This window comes from Arvicanthis niloticus, chromosome 3 (genome assembly GCF_011762505.2).
Source record: "Arvicanthis niloticus isolate mArvNil1 chromosome 3, mArvNil1.pat.X, whole genome shotgun sequence".
Lineage (NCBI taxonomy): Eukaryota > Metazoa > Chordata > Mammalia > Rodentia > Muridae > Arvicanthis > Arvicanthis niloticus.
In genome coordinates this window covers 41,602,978-41,629,024 of record NC_047660.1, presented here as the reverse complement: position 1 = coordinate 41,629,024, position 26,047 = coordinate 41,602,978, and the positions used below count along the sequence as shown (strand labels likewise).

Sequence of the window (26,047 nt, the reverse complement as noted above, 5' to 3'; positions counted from 1 at the left end):
AATATAATAAATTATTATCATATCATTATTGATAAGACTTTGGGTAAAATTTACTAGGACATATTTCAAACCAAATATCTCGATTTGAGGATCATAGAGGATTAGAAACAGAGGGAGAAAGCTCTTATGTTCTAATATAATATAATTACAAAATATAATACATCTTGGTGTAAAGGACAAAGTTATGCTTCTATTTCTTATCATAAATGACCTTAAAAGTCTTTCAAGTGACACTAAAAATGCACATCTTAATTTGAAAACTGGAACCTTAATCACAGCCCACAGGATTTCTGGTAGGCGTATTTTGGAAAAGCAATAGAAGATTCTGGTTAACAAAAACAGTATCAGCAATAGCCAAGGCAGGGCCTCCACTGATCCTACCAATACGTAACCAATACTTCTTCCTACTAGCTCTGCGTCACAGGAGTAGAGACGGCCGCCCTATGGCCCAGGAAGCTGGGTTATGGTTCCCTGGGAGGTAGTGAAGAGACTGGGACCCAACAGAGCCTCTGGGTGTCTGAAGCAGAGAGGAGACTCTGGTGGCACATCCTGTTGACCACAGTCACAACCCAGCAGGAAGTCCAAGCTCCGGTTTCCAAACCACCACTTCAAATACTTATATAATGACATAGATAATTTTACTCGTTTTATATTTGCCCAGACAGATAGGACTACTCTGACAAGGAATGCTTTGAGATCATTCAAAGAGATACATGGAGGGGAAAGACAGCTAATGCATTAGGCCTTCCACATGCCTAACTCCAGGTGGTAACAAGATTCAATGTCAGAACATTCAAAAACAATTCGGGTGTTTTTACAGAAAGAGCTGTATTTATGTTCCTGTCCTGCGGGCTCTAGCCAGATTCACACTTTCTTACACTTGACTTTCAGGACCAAACTGAATTAAAATAGAAACAGCTCTTGAAAACCAAGGTATACAGAGCAAATCTGAAAAACCATGCCAGTCATATTTCCAGTATTTACTGGGGGGGGGAACGAGACTGTGATTTCTCCTAAGTTTGCACATGTGTGAGTAGCTGAGGAACGGCTACTATACCTATATAACTCAACTCTCTCAACGCCAAGAGAGGGATGGGGTAAGAAGCTGGCGGCCTGAGTATAGCTCTAGAGTTTAGCATTGCTTTCCTGAAGGCAAAGTTTGACCAAAAGGAAGGTCCAAGAATGGAGGTCGGAGGTCGGCTCAATACATGTTCACTAATGAAGCAAGGCTCAGATTCCCAGTCCACCATCTGGACTACCGTCAGTCTGAGCTTCAAGTTGACACAAACCTAGAGTCACATGGGGAAAAGGAACCTCAGCTGAGGAATTTCCTTCATCAGATTGACCAGCAGCATGTATGTAGGGCATTTTCTTAATTGCTAAATTAATGAAGGAGGGCCCAGTTCCTGGTGGGCAGTACCATGCACAGGCAGCTGGCTCTGGGTGTTGAACTTGGGCACAGAAGCAGGCCAGTAAGCAGAGTATCTCTGTGGTCTCTGCTTCACTTCCTGCCTCTGAGATCCTGCCCTGACTCCCCTCAATGATGGATTATGACCTGGGCGTTGTAAAATGAAACAACCCCTTTCTTCTCTAATTTGCTTTTGGCCCCAGAGTAGCACAGGCAAAGAAGCAAACTAGAACAGCCATCAGTCATTTCTTTTTCTTACCAAAGGAACCCTGCCAACTAGCAAAGACTCTGTTTCATTATAGAGCGCCTTGACGTTGATGGCTATTTCAGTGGCAGTGTCTCTCGTAAGACTCTAGAAGAGAATAACAAAGATATATATTTCCAACATTAAATTAAAATCCCCTCCCCAATAAACTCTGTAGATTGTATTCTCATTATAAGTGATTTTCAAAAGAAGTACTCAAATTCTATAACAGATTCAAAATTCTATATACAGGTTTGTTAATAAGGTTATCTCTCAATTAATAAATCACAGAATCAAAAGAATGAATTAAAATGTATATATATACATATACACACACATATATGTATATATATACATACATACATATATATGTGTATATACATACATGTATACTAAGGATTACATCTCCTATCTACAAGTACATATATGCTAGAACCAATAAATATATTGCTATAAAACTTAAATCAAAGAAACATATGCCTTGAAGGAGGATGTTATCCAATTACACAGGCGATCTTAGCATATCATGGGTTTGAACAGTGGAGGTTCAGTTATGCATAATTTTGTAGATTTTTGACAATTTGAAATCTCTTGAAGATGAATTGCATAGCTAAGAGATATCGGACAAGATTAAGAAACAGTTAAACGGGTCATGAATAGTAAAATGCAGGCACAGATTAAGCAGTCTGAATGTGGGGGAGGGGACCTGCTCATCAGCTAAGAGCACTTGCTGATCCTACAGGACCTGAGTTCAGTTCCTAGCATAATGTCAGGCAGCTCACAACTGCTGAACTCTACCTGCATGGAATCCAAGGCCCTCTTCTGGCCCCCTGGGGTGGTACCTGCAGTCACCTGCACATATCCCAACACAGACACATGAACACATAGACACACATACAGAGTTAAAAATAGAATAAATCCCTCTTAAAAATGTACTCATGCACTCACAAAAATAGTGTCACTTTCAGCTGGGGAAAGTGTTCACAAATGAAAAGTGCACTACTAAGGCACAATTTGGGGAAATGGACTTCACTACTGTAACCATTTCAACCACTCTCTGTCGCTGATCTGATCTGTGTATTGACAGTATCTGCTTAAGGTTCTAAGTGACATAACTCATCTCTGCCTGAGCAGTTTTCCACATAATTCTGTGCTGCAGTAAAAGTGCTTTCTCATGGTTCTTGAATATCTTCCACCATATATAATATATAAAATGTGCATTAAGGGGCTGGAGAGGTGGCGCAGCAGTTACAGGGACTGGCCGCTCATCCAGAGGATCCAGGTTCAGTTTCACACACCCACATGGCAGGCAGCTCACACTCATCTGTAGCTGCAGTCCCAGGAGCTCTAATGCCCTCTTCTGGCTTCCAAGGGCACCGCATACATACAGTGTATAGACATTCATTCAAACACATACTACATCCTCATACACTAAAATCAAATAAATACCTACACATAAAATATAAATAAATAAAACCACAAAAAAGTGGGTTTAAGTGACTTTTTAACATTACTGGTCAATAGCAGACAATTATTAGTGGTCCAGCTGTGGGAGAGTCAAAGGTTATACACAGATTTTTCTACTGGACATATAGGGGTTTACCGCTCCATGGTGTTTCAACTGAAGTTCTATCTATTTTCACTCAGTAGTTCCAAATACAGTGATTTTTTTTTTTTTAGCTTTAATCATGAGTAGTATCATTTAATAGAACATTAGTTTGGGTGATTTCAATTGAATAATTAAAAGAATAAAATAAAGGTGTCAGCTTTCCCTAGACTCCCATTGCACAGTAGTTCATAGTACAAGAGTTACGATGTACCCACTCCATCATCGACACATGCATTAAAAATTACAGAAGCATCAACTTAACAAAATTTAGCAAAAAGTGAAGCAGGGTATCAAAGCCAAACCAAGAAATGACTGAACATCTCCAACCAAGCTCATAAGATCATTTCTAAGTTTGCCTTTTCTTTTAGATTCAGGGGAGAGGGTAAATCAAGAGGAAGAAGGAAGAAAGACAGACAAATGAAAAGTCTGGCCTGTGGAATGACTCAGCAGGAAAGGAAATGACTCCGAAGGAAAGGAAATGACTCAGCAGGAAAGGTGCTTGCCACCCAGTCTGATGACTCGGTTTAATCCATAGAAACCACATGGTGGAAAGGGAGAATTAACTCCTGCAAATTGGCTTCTGATCTCCACATGTGCTCTATGGCTACCTTCCATCCCCCTGAATGAATGAATGAATGAATGAGATTTAATAAAAGCAGTAGAAAGACTTGAAAGGAGATGTCAACGTGACAAATGATTGCAAGTAAAATAGAAAGAAATGCAGAAAATTTAAGAGCAGGGAGATTATACATAGATGGAAGGACGGACGGACTGACAAATGGACAGATGGATGGACGGATAGACGGACGGACGGACGGAAAAGGCAAATAAAATCATGGCCACAGATTTGCTATAAGCTTCTGGTAGAAACTCCTGAAGAACCTGTGATCATTGGATTATCAACTTAACACAAACTAGAGTCTTCTGGGAAGAGCAAACCTCAACTGAGAAAATGCCTCCATCAGACTGGCCTGCAGGCAAATTTGTAGAGCATTTTCTTGATTGCTGATTGATGTGAGGGCCCAGCCCACTGTGGGCGGTGCCACCTGAGTGGGGATGGTCCTGGGAGGTACAAGACAACTAAAGTTGAGCCTGAAGAGCCAGGCTCTTCCCTGAGCAACATTCCTCCCTGCCTTCTGCTCTGGTTCCTGCCTGAGTTATAAGTTGACTTCATGATGGATTGTGATGGAGACAAGTCAGCCAAATAAAAAATGAAGTCTTGCCTGCTCAAGATACTTTTGGTTACAGTGTTTTAATCACAGCAACAGAAAGACACTACTGTCTTTTACAGGGAGAGTCTCTACAGTATTATACAGCAGCTGAAATGCCAAAAGAATCTGTGGAATGAGAATTTACCATTAAATCCTCACCTCCGGGAAGCGTGGGTTGGCTTTGTTCAGGGCATGTGAGCACGCATTCACTGCATGGGCCAGCTCCTGCTCCAGGAGACAGTGAATCGTGGCTGCGTCACAAATCCTAAAAGAATCAGACAAAACAAACACTTTGGGGCATCACTGAAGACTAGCCTTTGGAGAGTGTCCCCTGGCCTGCAGAGGGCACTGCTGCAAAGTGGGAAAGGCTGCAAACACTGTAGGTTTCGTGTCACCAAGACGTCCAGTTCTTTGTGGGTTTGCTGCGGTATTGCAGTTGAGCCCAGGACTTGAACATACGAAGCTGCTATTCCCTCAGTTGTACTCCAGAAAATTATCTTTCATTCTTTGAAACTTCAAATGCAACACGCCAGGGGACAACTTACCATAGTCATCACCTACATGCTAATTGTTTATTCATATTATAAAATTTAATGTTCACAGCCTATGATGATACACGTTCTCAAGTCCTCAGATGAAAACATAGAGGCTCAGAGACTGAATCTATGTACTGAGTGGCAGGCTGAGAATCCATTCCCACTTGGTAGCTGACAGGTGAGGGGGAGTCAAAGATCTTGTCACAACCTCTCTTCCATTCTGAAATTTATTTCTGTCATAGTGACTCTTATATCTTGTTTGTTTTCTGAGGCAGGGCCTCTCTGTATAACCCTGGCTGTCCTAGAACTCGCTCGGTAGGCCAGGTTGGCCTCTGCCTCCCAAGTGCTGAAAAGAAGGCACATGGCACCACAGCCTGGCCGACTTTTATATCTTTTACATCTGTCAAACTCAATTTTTTCTCCCTCCCCCTTTTTATTGGATATTTTCCTTATTTACATTTCAAATGTTATCCCTTTTCTGGTTTCCTCCCTGGGACCCTCCTATCCCATTCTCCCACCCCTGCTTCTATGAGGGTGTTCACTCACCCATTCCCACCTCCCTGCACTGGCATTCCCCTACACTGTGGCATCAAGCCTTCACAGGAACAAGGGCCTCCCCTCCCACTGATGTCCGACAAGGCCATCCTCTGCTACATATGTGGCTGGAGCCATGGGTCCCTCCATGTGTACTCCTTGGTTGGTGGTTTAGTCACTGGGAGCTCTGGGGGGCGCTAGTTGGTTGATGTTATTGTTCTTCCTATGGGGTTGCAAACCTTTTAAGCTCCTTCAGTTCTTACTCTAACTCCTCCATTGGGGACCCCATTGGGGACTCTGTGTTCAGTCCAATAGTTGGCTGCGAGCATCCGCCTCTGAATTTGTCAGGCTCTGGCAGAGCCTCTCAGGTGACAGGAAGCTGTCACCAAGCAAGCTCAAGCTTGTCTCAGCAAGCTCCTGTCAGCATGCACTTCTTGGTATCGACAATAGTATCTGGGTTTGGTGACTGTATATGGAATGGATCCCGGGGTGGGGCAGTCTCTGGATGGCCTTTCCTTCAGTCTCTGCTCTACACTTTGTCTCCCTATTTGCTCCCATGAGTATTTTGTTCCTCTTTCTAAGAAGGACTGATGCATTCACACTTTGGTCTTCCTTCTTCTTGAGTTTCATATGGTCTGTGAATTGTATCATGGGTATTCCGAGCTTTCGGGCTAATATCCACTTATCAGTGCATACCATGTATGTTCTTTTGTGATTGATTGGGTTACCTCACTCAGGATGATATTTTCTAGTTCCATCCATTTGCCTAAGAATTTCATTAATTCATTGTTTTTAATAGCTGAGTGTAAATGTCTCCATTGTGTAAATGTACCACATTTTCTGTATCCATTCCTCTGATGAAGGACATCTGGGTTCTCTCCAGCTTCTGGCTATTATAATTAAGGCTGATATGAACATAGTGCCATTGTTATGTGTTGGAGGTGTGTCCTTATTATATGTTGGAGTGACTTTGGGTATATGCCCAGGAGTGGTATAGCGGGGTACTCAGGTAATGCTATGTCCAATTTTCTGAGGAACCGCCAGACTGATTTCCAGAGTGGTTGGACCAGCTTGCAATCCCACCAACAATGGAAGAGTGTTCCTTTTTCTCCACATCCTCACCAGCATCTGCTGTCACCTGAGTTTTTAATCTTAGCCATTCTGACTGGTGTGAGGTGGAATCTCAGGGTTGTTTTGGTTTGCATTTCCCTGATGACTAAGGATATTAAACATTTCTTTAGGTGCTTCTCTGCCATTTGAGATTCCTCAGTTGAGAATTTCTTGTTTAGTTCTGTATCCCATTTTTAATAGGGTTATTTGATTTTCTGGAGTTTAATTTCTTGAGTTCTTTGTATATATTGGATATTAGCCCTCTATCGGATGTAGGATTGATAATGATCTTTTCCCAATCTGTTGCCATTTTGTCCTATTGACAGTGTCCTTTTCCTTACAGAGACTTTGCAATTTTAAGAGGTCCCATTTGTCGATTCTTGATCTTAGAGCATAAGCCATTGATGTTCTATTCAGGAACTTTCCCCCTGTGCTCATGTGTTTGAGGCTCTTCCCCACTTTCTCCTCTATTAGTTTCAGTGTATCTGGCTTCATGTGAAGATCCTTGATCCACTTAGACTTGAGCTTTGTACAAAGAGATAAGAATGGATTGATTTGCATCCTTCTACATGCTGACCTCTAGTTGAACCAGCACCATTTGCTGAAAATGCTGTCTTTTTTCCACTGGATGATTTTAGCTTCTTTGCCAAAGATCAAGTGTCCATAAGTGTGTGGGTTCATTTCTGGGTCTTCAATTCTATTCCACTGATCTACCTGCTTGTCTCTGTATCAATACCATGCGGTTTTTTTTTTATCACTATTGCTCTGTAGTACAGCTTCAGGTCAGGGATGGTGATTCCCCCAGAAGTTCTTTTATTATTGAGAATAGTTTTCACTATCCTGTTTTTTTTGTTTTTTTTTTTTGTTATTCCAAATGATTTGAGAATTGCTCTTTCTAACTCTATGAAGAATTAAGTTGGAATTTTGATGGGGATTGCATTGCATCTGTAGATTGCTGCCAACAAGATTGCTATTTTTACTATATTAATCCTGCCAATCCATGAGCATGGGACATCTTTTGATCTGAGATAACCTTCTATTTCTTTCTTTAGAGACTTGAGGTTCTTGTCATACAGATCTTTCACTTGCTTGGTTAGAGTCACACCAAGGTAATTTGAATTATTTGTGACTATTATGAAGTTTGTTTCCCTAAATTCTTTCTCAGCCTGTTTATCCTTTGAGTAGAGGAAGGCTACTGATTTGTTTGAGTTAATTTTATATCCAGCCACTTTGCTGAAGTTGTTTATCAGGTTCTCTGGTGGAAGTTTTGGGGTGACTTAAGTATACTATCATATCATCTGCAAATAGTGATATTTTGACTTCTTCTTTTCCAATTTGTATCCCTTTGACCTCCTTTTGTTGTCTCTAATTGCTCGAGCTAGAATGTCAAGTACTATGTTGAATAGGTAGGGAGAGAGTGAGCAGCCTTGTCTAGTCCCTGATCTTAGTGGGATTGCTTCAAGTTTCTCTCCATTTAGTTTGATGTTGGCTAGTCGTTGGCTGTATATTGCTTTTGGTATGTTTAGGTATGGGCCTTGAATTCCTGATCTTTCCAAGAATTTTACCATGAAGAGATGCTGAATTTTGTCAGATGCTTTTTCAGCATCTAATGCAATGATCATGTGATATTTTTCTTTTGAGTTTGTTTATGTAGTGGGTTATATTGATGGATTTCCATATATTGAACCATCTTTTCATCCCTGGGATGAAGCCTACTTGATCATGGTGAATGATTGTTTTGATGTGTTCTTGGATTCGGTTTGTGAGAATTTTATTGAGTATTTTTGCATTGATGTTCATAAAAGAAATAGGTTTGAAGTTCTCTTTCTTTGTTGGGTCTTTGTGTGGTTTAAGTATACGCATAATTGTGGCTTCATAGAATGAACTGGGCAGTGTTCCTTCTGTTTCTATTTTATGAACCAGTTTGAAGAGTATTCGTATTAGGTTTTCTTTGAAAGTCTGATGAAATTCTACACTAAACCCATTCAGTCCTGTTTTTTGTTTTTTGGGTTTTGTTGTTGTTGTTGTTGTTGTTGGAAGACTTTTAATGAATGCTGCTATTCCTTTAGGGGTTATGGGACAGTTTAGATGGTTTATCTGATCCTAATTTAACTTTGGTATCTGGTATCTATCTAGGAAATTGTCCATTTCATCCATATTTTCCAATTTGGTTTAGTATAGGCCTTTATAGTAGGGTCTGATGGTTTTTTTTCTTTTTTTTTTTTAATTTCCTCAGTTTCTGTTGTTATGTCTCCCTTTTCAGTTCTGATTTTATTAATTTGGATACTGTCTCTGTGCCCTCTGGTTAGTCTGGCTAAGGGTTTATCAATCTTGTTGATTTTCTCAAAGAACCAGCTTCTGGTTTTGTTGATTCTTTGTATAGTTCTGTTATTTCAGCCAAGTTTGATTATTTCCTGCCATCTACTCCTCTTGGGTGTATTTGCTTCTTTTTGTTCTAGAGCTCTCAGGTGTGCTGTCAAGCTGCTAGTGTACGCTCTCTCCAGCTTCTTTTTGTAGGCACTTAGAGCTATGAGTTTTCCTCTTAGCACTGCTTTCACTGTAACTCATAAATTTTGTTATGATGAGCCTTCATTTTCATTAAATTCTAAAAAGTCTTTAATTTTTTTCTTTATTTCTTCCTTGACCATGTTATCATTGAGTAGAGCATTGTTCAGCTTCTAAGTGTTTGTGGGCTTTCTGTTGTTTTTGTTGTTATTGAAGACCAGCCTTAGTCCATGGCGATCTGATAAGATGCCTGTGATTATTTCAATCTTCTTGTATCTATTGAGGTCTGTTTTGTGACCAATTATATGGTTGATTTTGGAGAAGGTACCATGAGGTGCTGAGCAGAAGGTATATTCTTTTGTTTTTAGACGAAATGCTCTATAGTTATCTGCCAAATCCATTTGGTTCATAACTTCTGTTAGTTTCACTGTGTCTCTGTTTAGTTTGTGTTTCCATGATCTGTCCATTGCTGAGAGTGGGGTGTTGAAATCCCCCACTATTATTGTGTGAGGTGTAATGTGTGCTGTGAGCTTTAGTAATGTTTCTTTTATGAATGTGTGTGCCCTTGCATTTCGGAGCATAGATGTTCAGAATTGAGAGTTCATCTTGGTAGATTTTTTCCTTTGATAGGTATGAAGTGTCCTTCCTTATCCTTTTTGATAACTTTTGGTTGGAAGTCAATTTTATTTGATATTAGAGTGGCTACTCCATCTTGTTTCTTGAGACCATTTCCTTGGAAAATTGTTTTCCATCCTTTTACTCTGAGATAGTGCCTGTCTGAGGTGCATTTCCTGTGTGCAGCAAAATGCTGGGTCCTGTTTTTGTATTCGGTCTGTTAGTCTATGTCTTTTTATTGGGGGAATTGAGTCCATTGATATTAAGAGATATTAAGGAAAAGTGATTGTTGCTTCCTGTTATTTTTGTTGTTAGAGGTGGGATTATGCTTTGTGGCTATCTTCTTTTCAAAGATCTCTCCTCATTCTCTCGAGAAGGGTTACTACGTGTGCTCTCTAAATCTTTGGGGTACATTGCCAGAAACCACTCTACAACAGTTTGTTCTGTCTCATGATGTGTGGGAACATGGTTCATGTTAGACTTCTTCCAACATCTCACACACAGTGAGTAGTTCCTGGGCAACCAGTGGGTAGTGCAGAGATACTAATGAGCATATGTGTCAGGACATTCGTCATTGTTTTCAAAGCGGAGTAAGAGAAAGACTACAGACTGCATGTGTGGAAAATCTGATAAAGGGGGGCAGATAGAGCCCACAGGAGGCAGCTAACGGAATAAGCCAACAATCCCTATTAGTACCCTAGGCATCAAAACAACTTTAAAGACGCTAGCACAACTGGCCAAGGCCAGAGTTCTCCCAGCCAAACTCTCCAGCAGGAGTCCTTTACCTAGTGATGAGCTCCTCCGCAGCCTGCGAGCAGAGCCGCATCTGTGATACTTCCTCTGTGGCCAGGTCTGGGGCGGGATGGAGGTAAGTGTTGGTTCGAAGAACTGGCTTCCCAGAGTCACACTTCTGCTTGTCTTCCCAAGACTTCAGGGTGCTTTCAAAGGCCTATTTAAAACCAGGATGGCAAGGAACAGTTACGTTAGACCCTGGAGACTAACATAACTACACACACACACACAAACACACAAAGTTAAAAATTAAAATTAATTAACGTTACGTACTCTGTCTCTGGTTAGCATCTGAGCTCTGTTTTTGTGCACAATTTTGATGATCCCCGGAGGCTGCACCCAGGCTTCGCCATCCACCTGCACTGGGACTCCCTCTTCACCAAATATAGTGATTTTTACTGTACGGCACTGAAATGAGGCCAACACATTATTTGAGATCACAGATCAACCTGAGAATCAATGCAGCCTGCATTATCTGGGTTTGGGTTGACTCCACTCTGTGGAACAGAATGCCATGCTTTACTGTTGCAACGACATAGTGAGACATGACAGAAAGCCAGTCGTGACTTTTACAACATTGATATGCTTTCTAAAGAAGCCGATCAGTGTAGGCCATCTGGAATAGCTTCCTTCTGTGGTCCTTGCCCATGAAATAAGGTGAGCTTTGACCTGAGAAACCAACCTGTGCTATCCGGTGATGCTGCAATTTGATGACCCTTGATACTGCCATCTGCATACTGTCAAATACTGCGACGACTTCCAGAATCTTGTCATCAAAAGATGGCGCTGCAAATATCTATGAGGGAAAACCGTATTACACACATTTCTGCCAACAGTTTAGGTAGACTGGAATGCCAGGCCCCCAAGCCCTGCCACACAGATATACCAAAAACAAAAAGCAAGAAGGGAAGCATCACTAAGTAATAATAGCCCAAGGAAATACTCAAGGACAGCTCAAAATAAGCATACTTTCAAAACAGGTTTCCACATATACATGAATATGATATTCAAACATCTCATACAGGGACCAATGTGTTTCTAAATGACTCATCTTGATATAAACTGTTAAATACTTCACATATAACTAGTAGACCTCTTGATAAGATGATGTTTTCAGAAATCTACAAAGGCCCAGAAGTTGGTGTTTAAAAACATGCAAATCGTGACACTTGGCATATTTTAAAGACACACTTCTGAAGTATTCAAAGCAACACACATTTGTGCTATTACCTTTTTAAATGATTTGTTCTTATTTTTAATTACATGCATGTGGGTATATCTGCATGTAAATATGTGCAGGTGAGAGCAAGTGCCTGAAGACACCAAATGAGTGTATCAGCTTTTCTCATCTTGACACAGACTAAGGGTCACCTGGGAAGATGGAACACCAGTCAAAGAACAGCCTCCATCAGACTGGCTTGTACTCATATGTCTCAGGTATTTTCTTGATTACTGGTTGATGTTTGAGGGGCTTGCCCACTGTGGGCAGTACCACCCCTAAGGAGGTATTCCTAGATTGTATAAGAACACAGGATGAGTATGCTACGGGGAGACAAGTCAGTTAGCAGCATGTTCCATGTGGTCTCTGCTTCAGTTCCTGCCTGGATTACCCTCCGTGGTCTACTGAGATCAGGACATGGGGGCTGAACACACACTTTCCTCCATACATTGCTGATGGCATGGGGTTTATCACAGTAATAGGAAGCACACTAGGACAGACAGCCTGAGCTGCAGGTGGTTACAGGTGGTGTAAACTGGTGCTGGGTGCTGGGAACTGAACCCGGGTCCTCTGCAAGAGCAGGAAGTGCCCTCAACTACTGAGCCATCTCTCCAGCCCTGTGCCTCATACTTTAATATAACAACCTTTCAGGGCATTCGTGAGTATGGAAACAAACCTCAAGGGACAAAAATTCTCCCAACATACACTGGTTTTATGTTAAGTGAATGTTTACAAAACTGATGCCAAGAATTTAAATTTAGCCATGGCCACATAGTTGTCGTTACTTCTCACTTACTGTATGTAACAATTATGATTGGAAAAATACTCACTCATTCTAAAGGAATACCCCAATTAAAAGTTGTATCAGAAATATGAGGCCACAACATTGCTGACACTGATATAACTTCTACTGTGGAAACTTTGTATCCATTTTTTTCAAGGGTAAATTTAAAAGTTAAGGCTTGGGGCTGAGGATGTAGGTCAGTGTTACAGGGTTCTACCAGCCTGTGCAGGGACCTTAGTTCTTACCCTAGCTCACACACCACACGAGAGAGAGAGAGAGAGAGAGAGAGAGAGAGAGAGAGAGAGAGAGAGAGAGGGAGAGAGGGGGGAGGGACAGAGACACAGAGACAGAGACACAGAAAGAGACAAAGAGACAGAGAGAGGGGAAGGAAAACGGAGAAGAAAAGGAAGAGGAAGAGGAGAAGGAGGAAGGGAAGGAGAAGGAAAAGAAATCACACCACATGGATATCAAACAATGAATATAAAGCTCTTTAAAGATGAGTGCCTAGTGGATGCCCAGGAACGTTGACTTTATCTTACTCTACTGACTTCACAACTTCAGAATATCTGAGTGGTGGCATGCTGGCACAAAGAGTGGGTTCTACTTCAGTAGAACCAGATGTCTATGCACGTCATGAGCACGTCACCTTGCGCAATGACGATAGCATCACTTTTCACCACATGCCCACTTCAATAACTGTGTTCTCTTTCTCATTCCTTTTAAAGCAATGGTAGTGTACCGCACAAGGGCAATGGCCGTGTACCGCACAAGGGCAATGGTCGTGTACCGCACAAGGGCAATGGTAGTGTACCACACAAGGACAATGGTTTGTACTGCACACATGTGACTGTGGGTTTTTTTTTTTTTTTATAATATAGGGAAACATACAAAGAAAACAGAAATAGTCCTCAACCCTGCCAGGGGTGGTGGTGCACATCTTTGCTGGCAGAACTCTGGAGAAACTTAAGAGTGCAATCATGAGAAAAAACGTTAAAATAAGATGTTAGGAATTCTACCTCACACCTTCCAAATATTGTAACACATTTATGATGTAAATATTGAATGCAATTAGTATCATGATGCACACTTTTAAAGCTAGGAATTCTGGGAATGTAATTCCCACTGAGGACACACACTCCAACCCCATTATGCTACTTACATCGTCCTCTTTGGTTCCGCCCCAGAAATTGGTGCCTCCCGCGTAGCTAGGGATGTTCAGCACTGCTATGCCTTGTAGACTGGGGAGCGGGATATACTGCCCATCACACTGCAAGGCAAAAAGCTTGGAGGTTAGAACGCCTATAGTCCCAGCACTTTGAAGTGGATGCAGGAAGAGCGGTGATCCATGAACATCCTCAACCACATAGTAAGTTCCCGGGCAGCCTGGCCTAAGTGAGGCCCTGTCTGAAAAATAAAAGGCCTAGAGGTCAAAAAAGGGCAACACTGTTACTTCTGAGCTATGGAGACAGGACTGTGTCTGGGTGCTTGCTTTCTTGTAAACACACTCTTTCACATTAAAAAGGGTGAGATACAGTGTAATTTCTCTGTGGTGCTAGCTTGCTTGTAGATATACTCATATATTACAAAGGACTTCAGCTTTTCTCTTAGTAAAAAAAAAAAGTATAAATAACTAAAGAAATTTTTATAAAAATTGAATTAAAAGGATACTTTCCTTCATCTTCCTCCCAGACCATGCAGTACTTTTCTTGAATCTCCTTCAGACCACCTACAAACTTCTAGCCCAGTGGGCCTCGACCTTCCTAATGCTGTGACCGATTAATACAGCTCCTCGTGCTGTGGTGATACCCCCAGCCATAAACTTACTGCTACTTCATAACTGTGATTTTGCTACTGTCATAAATCATAATTACCTGTGTTGTCCAATGGTCTTGGGTGACCCCAGTAAAAAGGTCATTCAATCCTCAGGGGGGTGGAGAACCACAGGTTGAGAACTCCTGTTCTAGTTTTAGGCATTCTGTCTAAGGCAGGCTCTGTATGGGCAGGCTTCGATCTCATTCGTCTCACTCAGAATTTCCCATAACTGGGTCCTTACCTGGGGTTGGTAACTAACCAGCAACCATCTAAACTGAAAGCTGAGCAGGAGCTGATAAGATGATTAGGTGGGTAACGGTGCTTGCCACCAACCCTGACAACTTGAGTTTAATATGTGGAACCCACATGTATATGAAAAGAACAAAATCCTCAAGTTGCCCTCTGACATCCACACGTGTGCTTGGTGCATTTACACAAATGCAAGCACTCTCTCTCTCTCTCTCTCTCTCACACACACACACACACACACACACACACACACACACACCATTTTAATCAAAGCTGTATTGTTCATGTAGCTATATGCAAAGACAAGGAAAACTATGCATATTGGATAGCACTGTACATTCCCACCTTCTAATTCACCTAAATGACCGCTTAGATGAGAAAGGAGGGCTATGGTTGCTACACATGGCCTCAGTGGACGCAGTCCCTAAAGTGGCCAGAAGAGGGCGATGGAGTCCCTGGAACTGGAGTTACAGTTGGTTAGTAGCCCATGTGAGTGCCAGGAGTTGAGCCTTAATTCTCTGAAAGCAGCCAGCGCTCTTAAAGGCTGAACCACTTCTTCAGCCCCTCTTCAGATCAAAAACCAACCAAGTAAAAAAAAAAAAACAACAACAGAAAACAGCAAAGAAAACTTATACTGTGTTGGCACACATCTGCAATCCATACTTGTGAAGTGGAGGCAGGAGGACTGCTGCAAGTTGCTGGCTAGTTCTGGTTATAGAGCGAGACTCTGTCTTTAAAATATAAAACAAGGCAAAACTGCTTCTTTTGTATTTACAAATGAACGAATTTCCCTTAGTGTAAGCAAAACTGCCGTTTTCATAAACATCACTCCGCATTAATTTCATGGTTTTTTTTTTGTTTTATTCTACTTATTTATTCTTAAATAAAACTTAGATACTGAGGTGGACATAGCAGTTAAGGGATGAAATTTGCATTTCCAGTTATTTATTTTTGTTTACATTCAGTCTGTACTTAAAACACACAAGACTATATGATCATTACTTCAGTTAAAAAGGAAAACTGCTTGTTACAGGCTTGTTACGGACAAGTCACTATTAATTAAAGTATGTCAACTTCAGTGAAACCTCCCATTTATACCACTCAACGTTTGTCTACTGCAAAGAAGGAGGTGCACTGTGATTTATCCTGGAGTTCCTGTCGTAGGGATGGGATCACAAACCTCTCCTCGTGCTCAGATAGCTGGGCTTATATGAGCATCTCAAGGCAAACCCAGTTGGTATGGGCCCCATGCTTCTCAGTTCTCACCATGACTTCTATCTTGCTCAGAGAATTTGCACCAAGCACACTTCCACCCACTTGCACACAGGGAAGCCACAGTCTAAGTCTTGGCTGGCACAAATTCAAGCTCCACACATGAAATCCATATCCTTCCATACCAGAGGGGAAACCTTATCTGTGTAAAATAATGAATGAAAGGTGGACTCAAACAGGCCTGGTGCATAATGCAGGGCCTCCTCAGGAGACTCTGCTCCACCTTTACCCCCCCCCCCCAACACACACACACAGCATCACCAAGGAGAGAAGCTGATACCCAGTCCTCCACACTCACTCTTAGAAAGCAGTCTACTTTTCCTTACTGAAAAATGGCAAAGAATTCCAAAACTTTCTATTTCACTTTTTAATATATATTAGCACAGTTTCCATCATCCTATTTTACTAATTTTAGTTTTTTTCTTATCACTTTATTTTTAGACAAGGATATGTAGCTCAGGTTGACCCAAGTTCATGATCCTCCTGCCTCCACATCTGAAGTGTCATGATTACAGGTATGAGTGACCAAGCCAAATTCATCTGGCCTGTTTATATCTGAATATACACTGTCTCAGCTTGAGGTTTCAAAATCATGGGTTAATGGATAAATTCAAAGAATGAAAACTTGTTGATTAAAAAAAAATATATCTTTTTATGTCCACTAACTAACCTATGAACTTAGCAGTACCCTCTGTTACAAGTGTATGTAACAAGGCAGACACCAACAGTACCCTGACTACATGATCAAAAGACATGCAGACTATATCAAAGCCTAGATGTTTCAGATATAATTTCATTTTTATTATCACTTGTCAGGCTGTGTTTCTGCCACGCCGCTGGGGTGTCGGAACACTGCCATATATTGTTCAAGGGAGGCGAAATGCAGGGCGCCAGGCTGCATGTCTGCTTTACCAAGTCTGACTGGGAGCTGATTCTAACACCTATTGTTCTCAGTTATAAGATTACCAGAGGTTTTGATTCTGCTTCGACCTTGCCAGTTCTTCTGTCTGGTGGCATGTTTCCACTTGCCCCACGATAATCATTCATTTAAGTGTGCACGAGAGCGTGCATGTATGCACGTGTGCTGGGCAGAGGACAACGCGCAGTAGGCATTTCTCCCCTCCTACCATGTGGGCCCCAGGGACTGAAGTCTGGACACCAGGCTCAGTAGCCAGCAAATTTATTTCAGGGAGACACCTCACAGGTCTCTAGTTTGTTTATCTCCACTTTGAAACATTGTATTTATAGATCCCCGTTCTATTTTTATTTGATTACATTACTGGTAATAATGAAATAAGTGAGTCTAACAAAAATACTTAACTGATTTTTATACCATCCATTAAATCTACATAGCTTAATAAATGCATTAAAAACTTTATTAAAGCGATCCATAGTTTTAGCAGACTGTCAAAAGATCCACACCTTCAGGGTCTTTTAAAACAAAGGAAAGAGCTCATTATAAAGCAGCCTTTGGTCAGGACATTGAGTATGGGCTCAGTGAACACTCTGAGCATTTGTGAGGTTGGCAAACCCATGATAAGCTGTTAGGTTATGCAATGGCTAATATGCGCTTGGCCCAGGGAGTGGCACTATTAGGAGGTGTGGCCTTGTTGGAGTAGGTGTGTCGCTGTGGGCGTGGTCTTAAGACTCTTATCCTAGTTGCCTAGAAGCCAGTCTTCCACTAGCAGCCTTCAAATGAAGGTGTAGAACTCTCAGCTCCTCCTGCACCATGCCTGTCTGGATGCTGCCATGCTCCCACCTTGATGATGAACCTCTGAACCTGTAAGCCAGCCCCAATTAGATGTTGTCCTTATAAGACTTGCCTTGGTCATGGTGTCTGTTCACAGCAGTAAAACCCTAAGACAGGTTACAAGTATTAAGTGGTTTTATAGTTGTTTTGTTTGCTTGTTTTGTGTATTTTTTAAAAAAGGGTCCTTCTTTACAGCCTTGGCTGGCCTGGAACTCCAGACATGAATGTGGGCAACTGTCCTGCTTCCGAACTGAAGAGCTGGGATTACAAACAAGTGCCACCATACCTGGCTCTAAATGTATTTTTGAGTCTGTCCCCTCCAACCTCCCAATTTATGGTCAGATTCATCTGTAGGGAACAGAGTTAGCGCTGAGTGAGTAAAATCCTGAGTGACTGTGTATTGTTGACACAGGCACATTCCTGTCAAGGAGCCCACAGCCTCAGGCTCGGAGGCATGGCAAAGCCTTCTGCAGGAGACCAAGGGCTAGTGTAGACAGTCTGTGCAGAAAATGCCTCGGGATGTTTACTGCCTGAAGCTGCACCCTTACAGAGACAGCTCCTACCAGGGTTGCTAAACCTGTCTCCTAATCCAGCTGTAGGCCATAAACCCCACCTCCAGGTTTGTCATTATGTAATAATCCCACCTCCCTGTGCAAGCCTATATGCTGCTGAGTTCCTGGGGTGCTCAGCTCCTGCAGGTCAGAGCCTGACCCCCAGCCCAGCTTTCAGTCCATGTATCTGTCTGTCATTTCTTCATTCCCTCATGCCCCAATCAAGTCTGTTCCTGGAGCCATGCTACAACATGTCAGTCGTCGTAATATAAGGAGCATCTTCCTTATCAAGTTATCGTTTCCCTATTCAATTTTGTCTCAAGACGGCGTCAGGCGTCAGCTACTGCGTTTTGCACTAAGGCTAACAGCAATAATTACAACTAGCCGTTCTTAAGGACTGTGGCCACATGGGGCCAGGGATCAAAATGAAGGAACTCATACAATTCATACAAGGGCATCTAGATGGCCTTGGGGTGCGGCTGTGGTGGGTTCTTGGCAAAAGGTGAACCTTCCTGATCTGTAGCCTGTCACCTAGTAGTCTGTATTCTAATTTTACAAGCAATCATGAATCAAAGCAGCTGATCCCCTAGAGATGTTTCTAGGGTGGCAAGGAGCAGTGGGCTTCTCTTTCTGACATTTAGTTAGCCTACAACCCACTGGTGAGATAATGACAAGACAACAGTACTCAGTTTAGTTAGCTTACCAGAGCATTCAATACTTAAAAGTTATAAATTCCTCTATATTAGTGATATGCTTTAAATAAAAATATCTAATCATAAAAGGAAGTAAGATATGTGCTGGGCTGGACAAAAGATAAAAGAAAACAAATCTACAGTAATTGATAGACTTCAAAGACTCCCAGCCATCTTTTTCCTGCTATTGCAAGAGATTAAGTAAATTTCTTTATCCTGAAGTTTCTAAGTAAATTAGAAAAAACAATTGTCAAAATCCTTTTCAACTGACTTGTTAGAAATAATTGGATCAAAATAAATATGTATTTAAATAAAATGAATGAGCTGCAAACACTATTTTCAAGGATGTTATAAGAACACTGGGCATTGCAGAACCAGAACATTTGCGTGTGTAAAAACCCATTACTAAAGACACTGTCCTTCTAAAGTACATGCATGGCTCCACCCTGGTGGCCTCAGCTGCAGGAGCAGATGAGAATGGCCAGGTTAAGTCTGTTGTTTCTAGGCAGAGTTGACACTACCTTTACAATACATATAATCACTAAGTAAAAGGAAATTAGGTCAACTTAGCTCTGCAAATTATCTATAGAGGATAAACTCAAATGTCTCTGCTTCAAGATTAACTTACTTCAAGTTGAACCCTTTGTTCCAAATTCTTGTATGATCTCTGTAATAACTCCCGGGTCCCAAGGACTCCATACCACATCAGGTTTTTAGTTCGGCTTCTGAAAAATAAATATTGTTCAATCTCAGGAAATGTTATGTATTTGCTCCTTAAATCAAAAGAGACAATAAATGAAATTAAAGTAAAACATATGACGACATTACGGGTATTATTGAAATTACCTGCATTTTTCAGGGTGCTCCTCTCTCTTGTTATTGAATTCTAATGAAATTTTTGCATCTAATCCAATCCCAAAGTAGTTGTTCATGACACATTTTTCAGCGTATCCATCTCTATGATAATAAGGAAAAGCACATAAAAGTCAATTTCAGATTCACTACAAGTACAGTCTATTTACACAATCACACTTACTACCCCTTAGGTAACCGTTCTTCGGAGAGGACTGGAAAGCAGAAGCCACACCCTACAGACATCCTCTGGGCACAAGTGCAATAATTTTTGGTCTGTCTGAGGCAAAAGTAGAGCAAAGACAGTCATTGTTTTTGTTTTCTACTAACTTTGGCAGCCTTAAGCCTTCTCTTCTATGCCAAGGTCTGACTACACGGACAGACAGATGCCAGCATCTATGGGAGGGCTTTCCAGTCAGGTGCAATGCCCCTTTCGCTTTTATGAGAGACTGACTCTCTTCCATTTCAACCCTTAATAGTGGACCAATTGTAAGAAAAGCAACTTCTGAATTCAATCCGTTCTTATTTTGTTCATACTTATTCCCATTTTCTTTTCACTATCACTCTTTTATGGGGTGGATGGGTGTTGCACAAATGGCATGACATATGTATGAACATCAGGAGATAATCCGGAAGAGTCGATTCTCTCCTTATACCACAGGTATTATATAAGGTATTTGGTGCTTGCCACTAAACTTGATGACCACGGTTCAATTCCCAGGACACACATGGTTAACAGAGAGAACTGACTCCATCAAGTTGTCCTCTGACCATACCAGATATGTCATGGTATGTACACATACACACATGTGCACAGGTGTACACACACACACACACACACACACACACACACACGAGAGAGAATAAATATAAAAGAAAAACTCCTAAAATAAAATTTTATACCGTCCTTGAGAAATGCCACTACGAAAAAATAAGATTTAAAAAAAAAAAAAAAAAAAAGCATTTTTGAGTTAGGGAGATAGCTCAGTGGGTTAAGCCTTTGTGGTTCAAGTGTGGGAAGACCAGAGGTCAGATGGCCAGCGCCAAGGAAAATGTCTGGTGGGCAAAGCAGCCAGCATGCAATCTCAGCACACAGGAGGAAGAGACAGGGCCCAGAGTAAGGTGCCTGTGTAAGTCTAGACTAGCCAAACTGGCGGGTCAGCTCTAGGTTCACATGAGAGACCCTGCATAAAGTGGGAAATTGGTCAAGGAAGACTCCCAATTCTGGCCTCCACCTATATATGTGCACCCATACACATGTGGATCACACACACACACAGACATGTGTGTGTATATGCAGTCATAAAGCAGATTTTTAAATCAAAACAAAAGTAAATATATCTCAAGCTTACAAAAGTATTTTGGGGAGTCTAAAATGAGATGCAATCAATGTGGGTCAGAAGCTTAGAAATAAGGCAACCTGGCAGCGGGATGTGGAAAGATGGCAAGGTTAGCCGACTGGAGAGAGAGGCAGGGGATGGCATGAATACAGGTGCACACCAGCACTAAGGTCACCCCTCAGGGCTGAGCACAGAGCTCTGCACCAGGGAGCGGCTGCTGAGCAGGTGAGAAAGGGACCCGCCTCAGGGACAGACCCGCCACAGCCAACTTCTGAGCATCCTCACCGCACTTTTTGTAGGTAGATTCATACACTTCGGGACACATGCAAAATGTTAGAATTTGAACAAAACCGAAACACAAACAAACAGAAAGGATGCCGGAAAGCTACAAAGTGTTCCTTACAGCGAATCTAGATCTGGGTCAATAAACGGCGTTGCGCCGAAAGGATCGGTGTTTGCCAGCAACATTTTGTTGATGATAGAACTCCCAGCGATGGAGGCAGCAAGTCCTGCTCTCAAACCTGCCAGAAACAAGAGCAGCACGTGTTACGAGGACGATGAGTCAGGTCTGGTCCACTCAACCTGCCCTTATCTCAAACAGCCTCCTACCAAAGCCTGATTTCAAGGGACCACTCAGATGCTTAGGAACGCGAAGTGTTTTAATAGCTCCGAATGTCTGCATGTTGTAATGAAGAGAAAAACATGAAAAGGAAGATCTATGATGTTTTCTCACTTACCATTCAGCATTTCACTTTCTGGGTTAAGCTCATTTTTGTCATTTTTGATGCGATTTCAAGTGGAACTTTCTCCCTAGTTGCATGGACAGAATGCTCAGTCGCGGTGTATAGAAATATAATGATAGAGTTGTGATTTATGCATACTGACCTTCTACTCTGCAACCTCAGTGTGCTCTCTTATTAGCTTTGGTGGCTTACCTTGCTCATGTGCACATATGAGCACATGTATGCACACGTATGCACATATATGCGCACATTTGCACATGTATGCACCCCCGGGGTTTTCCTGTTTTACTAAGCTTATTTATTTATTCACTTTACAACCCAATATTACCCTTCCTCTCCTCCCAGTACCCCTCACTTAAGTCCTCCCCCACTCCCCTTAGAAAGGGAAGTCCCACTCCGGGTGCTATATGCAAGAGAAATGTGGGAAAGCACACATTTCTTTCCTGGCTTAGTAAGACATTTATTATGTAGTCCTGGCCGTCCTGGAGCTTGCTATTGTAGATCAGGCTAGCCTCAAACTCACAGATATCTACTACCTCTGCCTCCTGAGTGCTTGGGTTAAAATGTATGCACTACCACTCCTGGTTTTTAATTTCTTTTTTTTTTTTCTTGAATGGGATTTTTAGTTTAAATGTTTTTGTGCATTTGCCTGTTTCCTCTGAGTTGTGATTGGTTTATTTCCATCAGTTTATATTTCTCTAAGCTCTACAATAATGCCTCAAGACTTCTCCCATTCCTGATTTTAATAATTTGAATCTTCACCCTTCAACTTTCTGTTCATTTTCTCTACTGTTTTTCTTTTTTAATTCTCGTATTTACTTCCGCTCCCACATGTATTCTTTGCTTCCCCGTTAGGAAGCTCTGAGAGGTGTGTATTTTCCTCCTACTCCTACCTAAACTCTTTGGTGTCCATCTGTATCAGCCTAATCCAAGGCAAACTCATTCCATTCAGGCTGAAGCAAACACTAGGCTAAAAGTGACTACAGAAAAAGTAGTGGCTGAAAACCACAAGGAAATCCATGGGGATCCTTGGAGGCCACAGAATAGAAGGTCGGCTCCAGTTCAGGTACAGACTCCTGGACTCTGACCTAGAACCAACAAACTAACATTTCTTAGGACAAGGTCTAAATGTGAGTTTGAATCTGTCCTACTCAGTTAGACATGAAATCATCTAAAGACCTGGATTTCTACAACTAAGTTTGGAAAAAAATATTCTCTTAAAGGAACATTTACACTAAGGACACCTTTCTGTAGTTCATGAATAAGAGAAGTCGAAGTTACTCATTTTCACAGATATCTTAAAGCACGGACCACGTCACATAACTACACTACCTGGGCAGATTATTCTAGTGTTGAGCACAGGGAGGTTTTCTTTGGTGGTGGCCACAGCTGGACCAGCGACAGAATCAGTTTGGGAATGGCCACGACTTGCCTGGGCATCAGGAGACTGAGATGTGGTTTTGGCTGTTGACAAAAATCCAGATTTAAAAATGGCAAATGAAACCAGTATAAAATTAAACAAGCCCCTCTAAACTCAAGACACACAGCAACAAGAAATTGTCTATTTAATCAGTGAGCAGGACTGAAGATGTTAATCATATATGAATTATCTAATAATTATATATATCTATTATCTTTACCTCCACTGTCACTTTACTTTCATTTTCTTGAGACAAATGGAGAATATCTTCCAAGGGAGATACACTGATCTCTGGTTTGAATGGATGCTATCAGAGCATAGATATCTACTGTCATTAAAAGTCAATAATATGCTTAATTTGAATGTGATCGACCCACACTTGATTAGTAGAAATTTAAAGCCTGGAAACTGTTATGCTGCAAACTACCCACATTGCCCATTAATCGTGAATACTGGGTAGACGATCATATTTAAGTAATGTGACTCCCAGCGGAACATGTGAACACATGTGAAGCAGGAATTAACATAGCCCTCAGATAATGGAGACAAAGGCTGGACTCAGATCTAGACATCAGCCCTCAGCAGAAAAGCTTCTTCTTGCAGTGGATGGGAATTAACAGAGACCCACAACTGGACAGTGTACGAAGAGTGACTGACTTTGGAGCATTCAGCCCTAAATGAGATATCTTTATCAAACTCCTCCTCAGAAAGCTCAGGGAGCTATGCAGAAGAGGAGGCAGAAAGATTCTAAGAGCCAGAGGTGGTGGACGGCTCCAAACCCTGCGTTCCAGACACGACAGGGCAGATACACACATAAACTCACAGAGGAGACATCATGAGCAAGACTTGCCTGAGTTCAAATCAGACAAAATACCAGGATGAAGAAGAAAATGTAGATACAAAGTCCCACCTCTAACCAAGAAACTATTTGCAACTGATACCTTCTGGGACAAAGAAAATCAGTTTTCTCCAATTGAGTGTCACTGGATGTATCAACAACACCCCAGGGCAGGCTCTAGGCCAACACAAAATATAACTCCATGTGTTTTTGTAAGTGCTATTCCATTTGTTTTGTTTGTTTTATTTGTTGGGGGAGAAGGAGAGAGGGATTTTTTATTGCAGTGAGGAAGGGAAAGAGGTCATAAAGTTGGGTTGGCAAGGAGTTAGGGAGGATCTGAGAAATTGAAGGAGAGAAAAGAATATGGTCAAAATGTATTATTTGTAAAAATATTTTAATAAAATAATTAAAATCGAGGAAAGATATCATTTATCTTCAAGTAAAACCAACATACCTTCCTTGTCATCATTTATTTAAATGATGATATGCTCCAAATAGTTTTGTTATAATTTTGCAAAAGCTTCATATATAGTTAAAATATTCAAGAAAATATCGACAAGAAAGATTTAATTCTATCTAACATGAGGAAGGTTAATGGAAGAAAAATAGCACCTTGAACTAATCTAGAGGCCAGAGAAGGTATTAAAAAGACAGTAGTCATTAAATTCAATTTAAAAGTACTCTGAAACTTAATTATCCGCACTCTGCCTTAGACTAATTACAAACTTAACTATATTAATCTTGCATGTATTTTCTGTGATCAAAAAAAGGTCCAGCTGCACAAAAGGAACAGAAGAGCCACTCTTGTGTGTGACAGATGGGACTCCTGGAGTTCGTTTCTCACACGAAGCAACGTTTGATGTTTACCTCTGATAAAAAGCAGAAAATACAGTACTGACTAAGATCAATGATCCACTGTGGGGAATCAAATTAGTGCTTCATGTGTCTCCCTAAATAAGGTACCACCATGGACACATTAATACACTGTGTTTCTCACATCTTAGACATAGATTGAATAATTTAATAAAGACACAATATGGATGATTCAATAAAGATAATACAAGGAGCACTTCGATTGCCAATGATTTTCAGTAAGTTGGATTATAGGCAAAACTGGCATCAAATGTGGCAAGATTAAAGACTTTCCTAAATCTATGTTTACCTCTATATTTAGTGCCCCAACAGTATCTTTCCATTTCCTCTCTAAGCAATGGAAATGTTAAGTCTTTGAGAGTATGGTAAGGTGGATTAATGGCTGACTGGAGGCTGTGAACAAGAGTTCACACATACGGAAGAGAACAGATGCATGGATGCCATCGCTAACCCTACTATGGCCAGTAATTTATATCACAAGCCTGATTACCAACTTCACAGATGAAACACACTGGAGATGACACAAGAATTTAACAGGAGGAAATGTGATGGTCCAAATAAAAAAGCTGAAAGGTTATAAAGATGAGAGAAAGCTATTGCAACTAACTAAACTTGAAAAGAAGTTCAGTGGTTTTCGCAGCATCAAAACGTGTTCAATGAGTAGTGTGGATATCTATGTCGTTGCCTTACATAAAACATCTGGAGTTTGTTCAAAACTTTTTAAGATTGACACTGACCAAAAGGATATGGTCAGAAAAATGAACAATTCAAAATCACCAAATTACACACTAGTGGAAGACGCTAAGAGACACCAGGTATGAAGGAAGGCATCAGACATAGCAGGGGATCTTTACAGCATCATTTAAGGACTGACATAGAGAAGAAGGGAAAGCCCCAGAGGACAGATTCAACTTGGAATTGGTAAAATGCCATCTGGGAAATTAACTCTTAAGCCAATCATAAAACACCATACAAATGTCAGGAGTTCTTACTGCCTACATTATGACACATAAAACACACTAATATCCTCCATCATGGTTTGAATTTTAAGGGAGAAAATCTAAATTTGTGATAAAGAATAGTCTTCT

The 26,047-nt window shown here is 41.2% G+C and overlaps 1 protein-coding gene across 2 annotated transcripts in view; it reads right to left on the bottom strand.

Annotated features, from left to right (window-relative positions):
- The window catches only part of Dgkh (diacylglycerol kinase eta), a 159,621-nt gene that overhangs the window by 9,230 nt on the left and 124,344 nt on the right, over nt 1-26,047 (bottom strand). For both annotated transcript variants that reach the window (XM_034498972.2, XM_034498974.2), the window contains exons 18-27: nt 23,161-23,292; nt 21,489-21,606; nt 19,740-19,850; nt 19,522-19,618; nt 13,727-13,834; nt 11,247-11,360; nt 10,838-10,972; nt 10,558-10,721; nt 4,632-4,737; nt 1,668-1,760 (exon numbers count right to left, since the gene is read on the bottom strand). In XM_034498972.2, the coding sequence (XP_034354863.2) occupies nt 1,668-1,760; nt 4,632-4,737; nt 10,558-10,721; nt 10,838-10,972; nt 11,247-11,360; nt 13,727-13,834; nt 19,522-19,618; nt 19,740-19,850; nt 21,489-21,606; nt 23,161-23,292 (1,178 nt within the window). The remainder of the gene's footprint in view (nt 1-1,667; nt 1,761-4,631; nt 4,738-10,557; nt 10,722-10,837; nt 10,973-11,246; nt 11,361-13,726; nt 13,835-19,521; nt 19,619-19,739; nt 19,851-21,488; nt 21,607-23,160; nt 23,293-26,047) is intronic.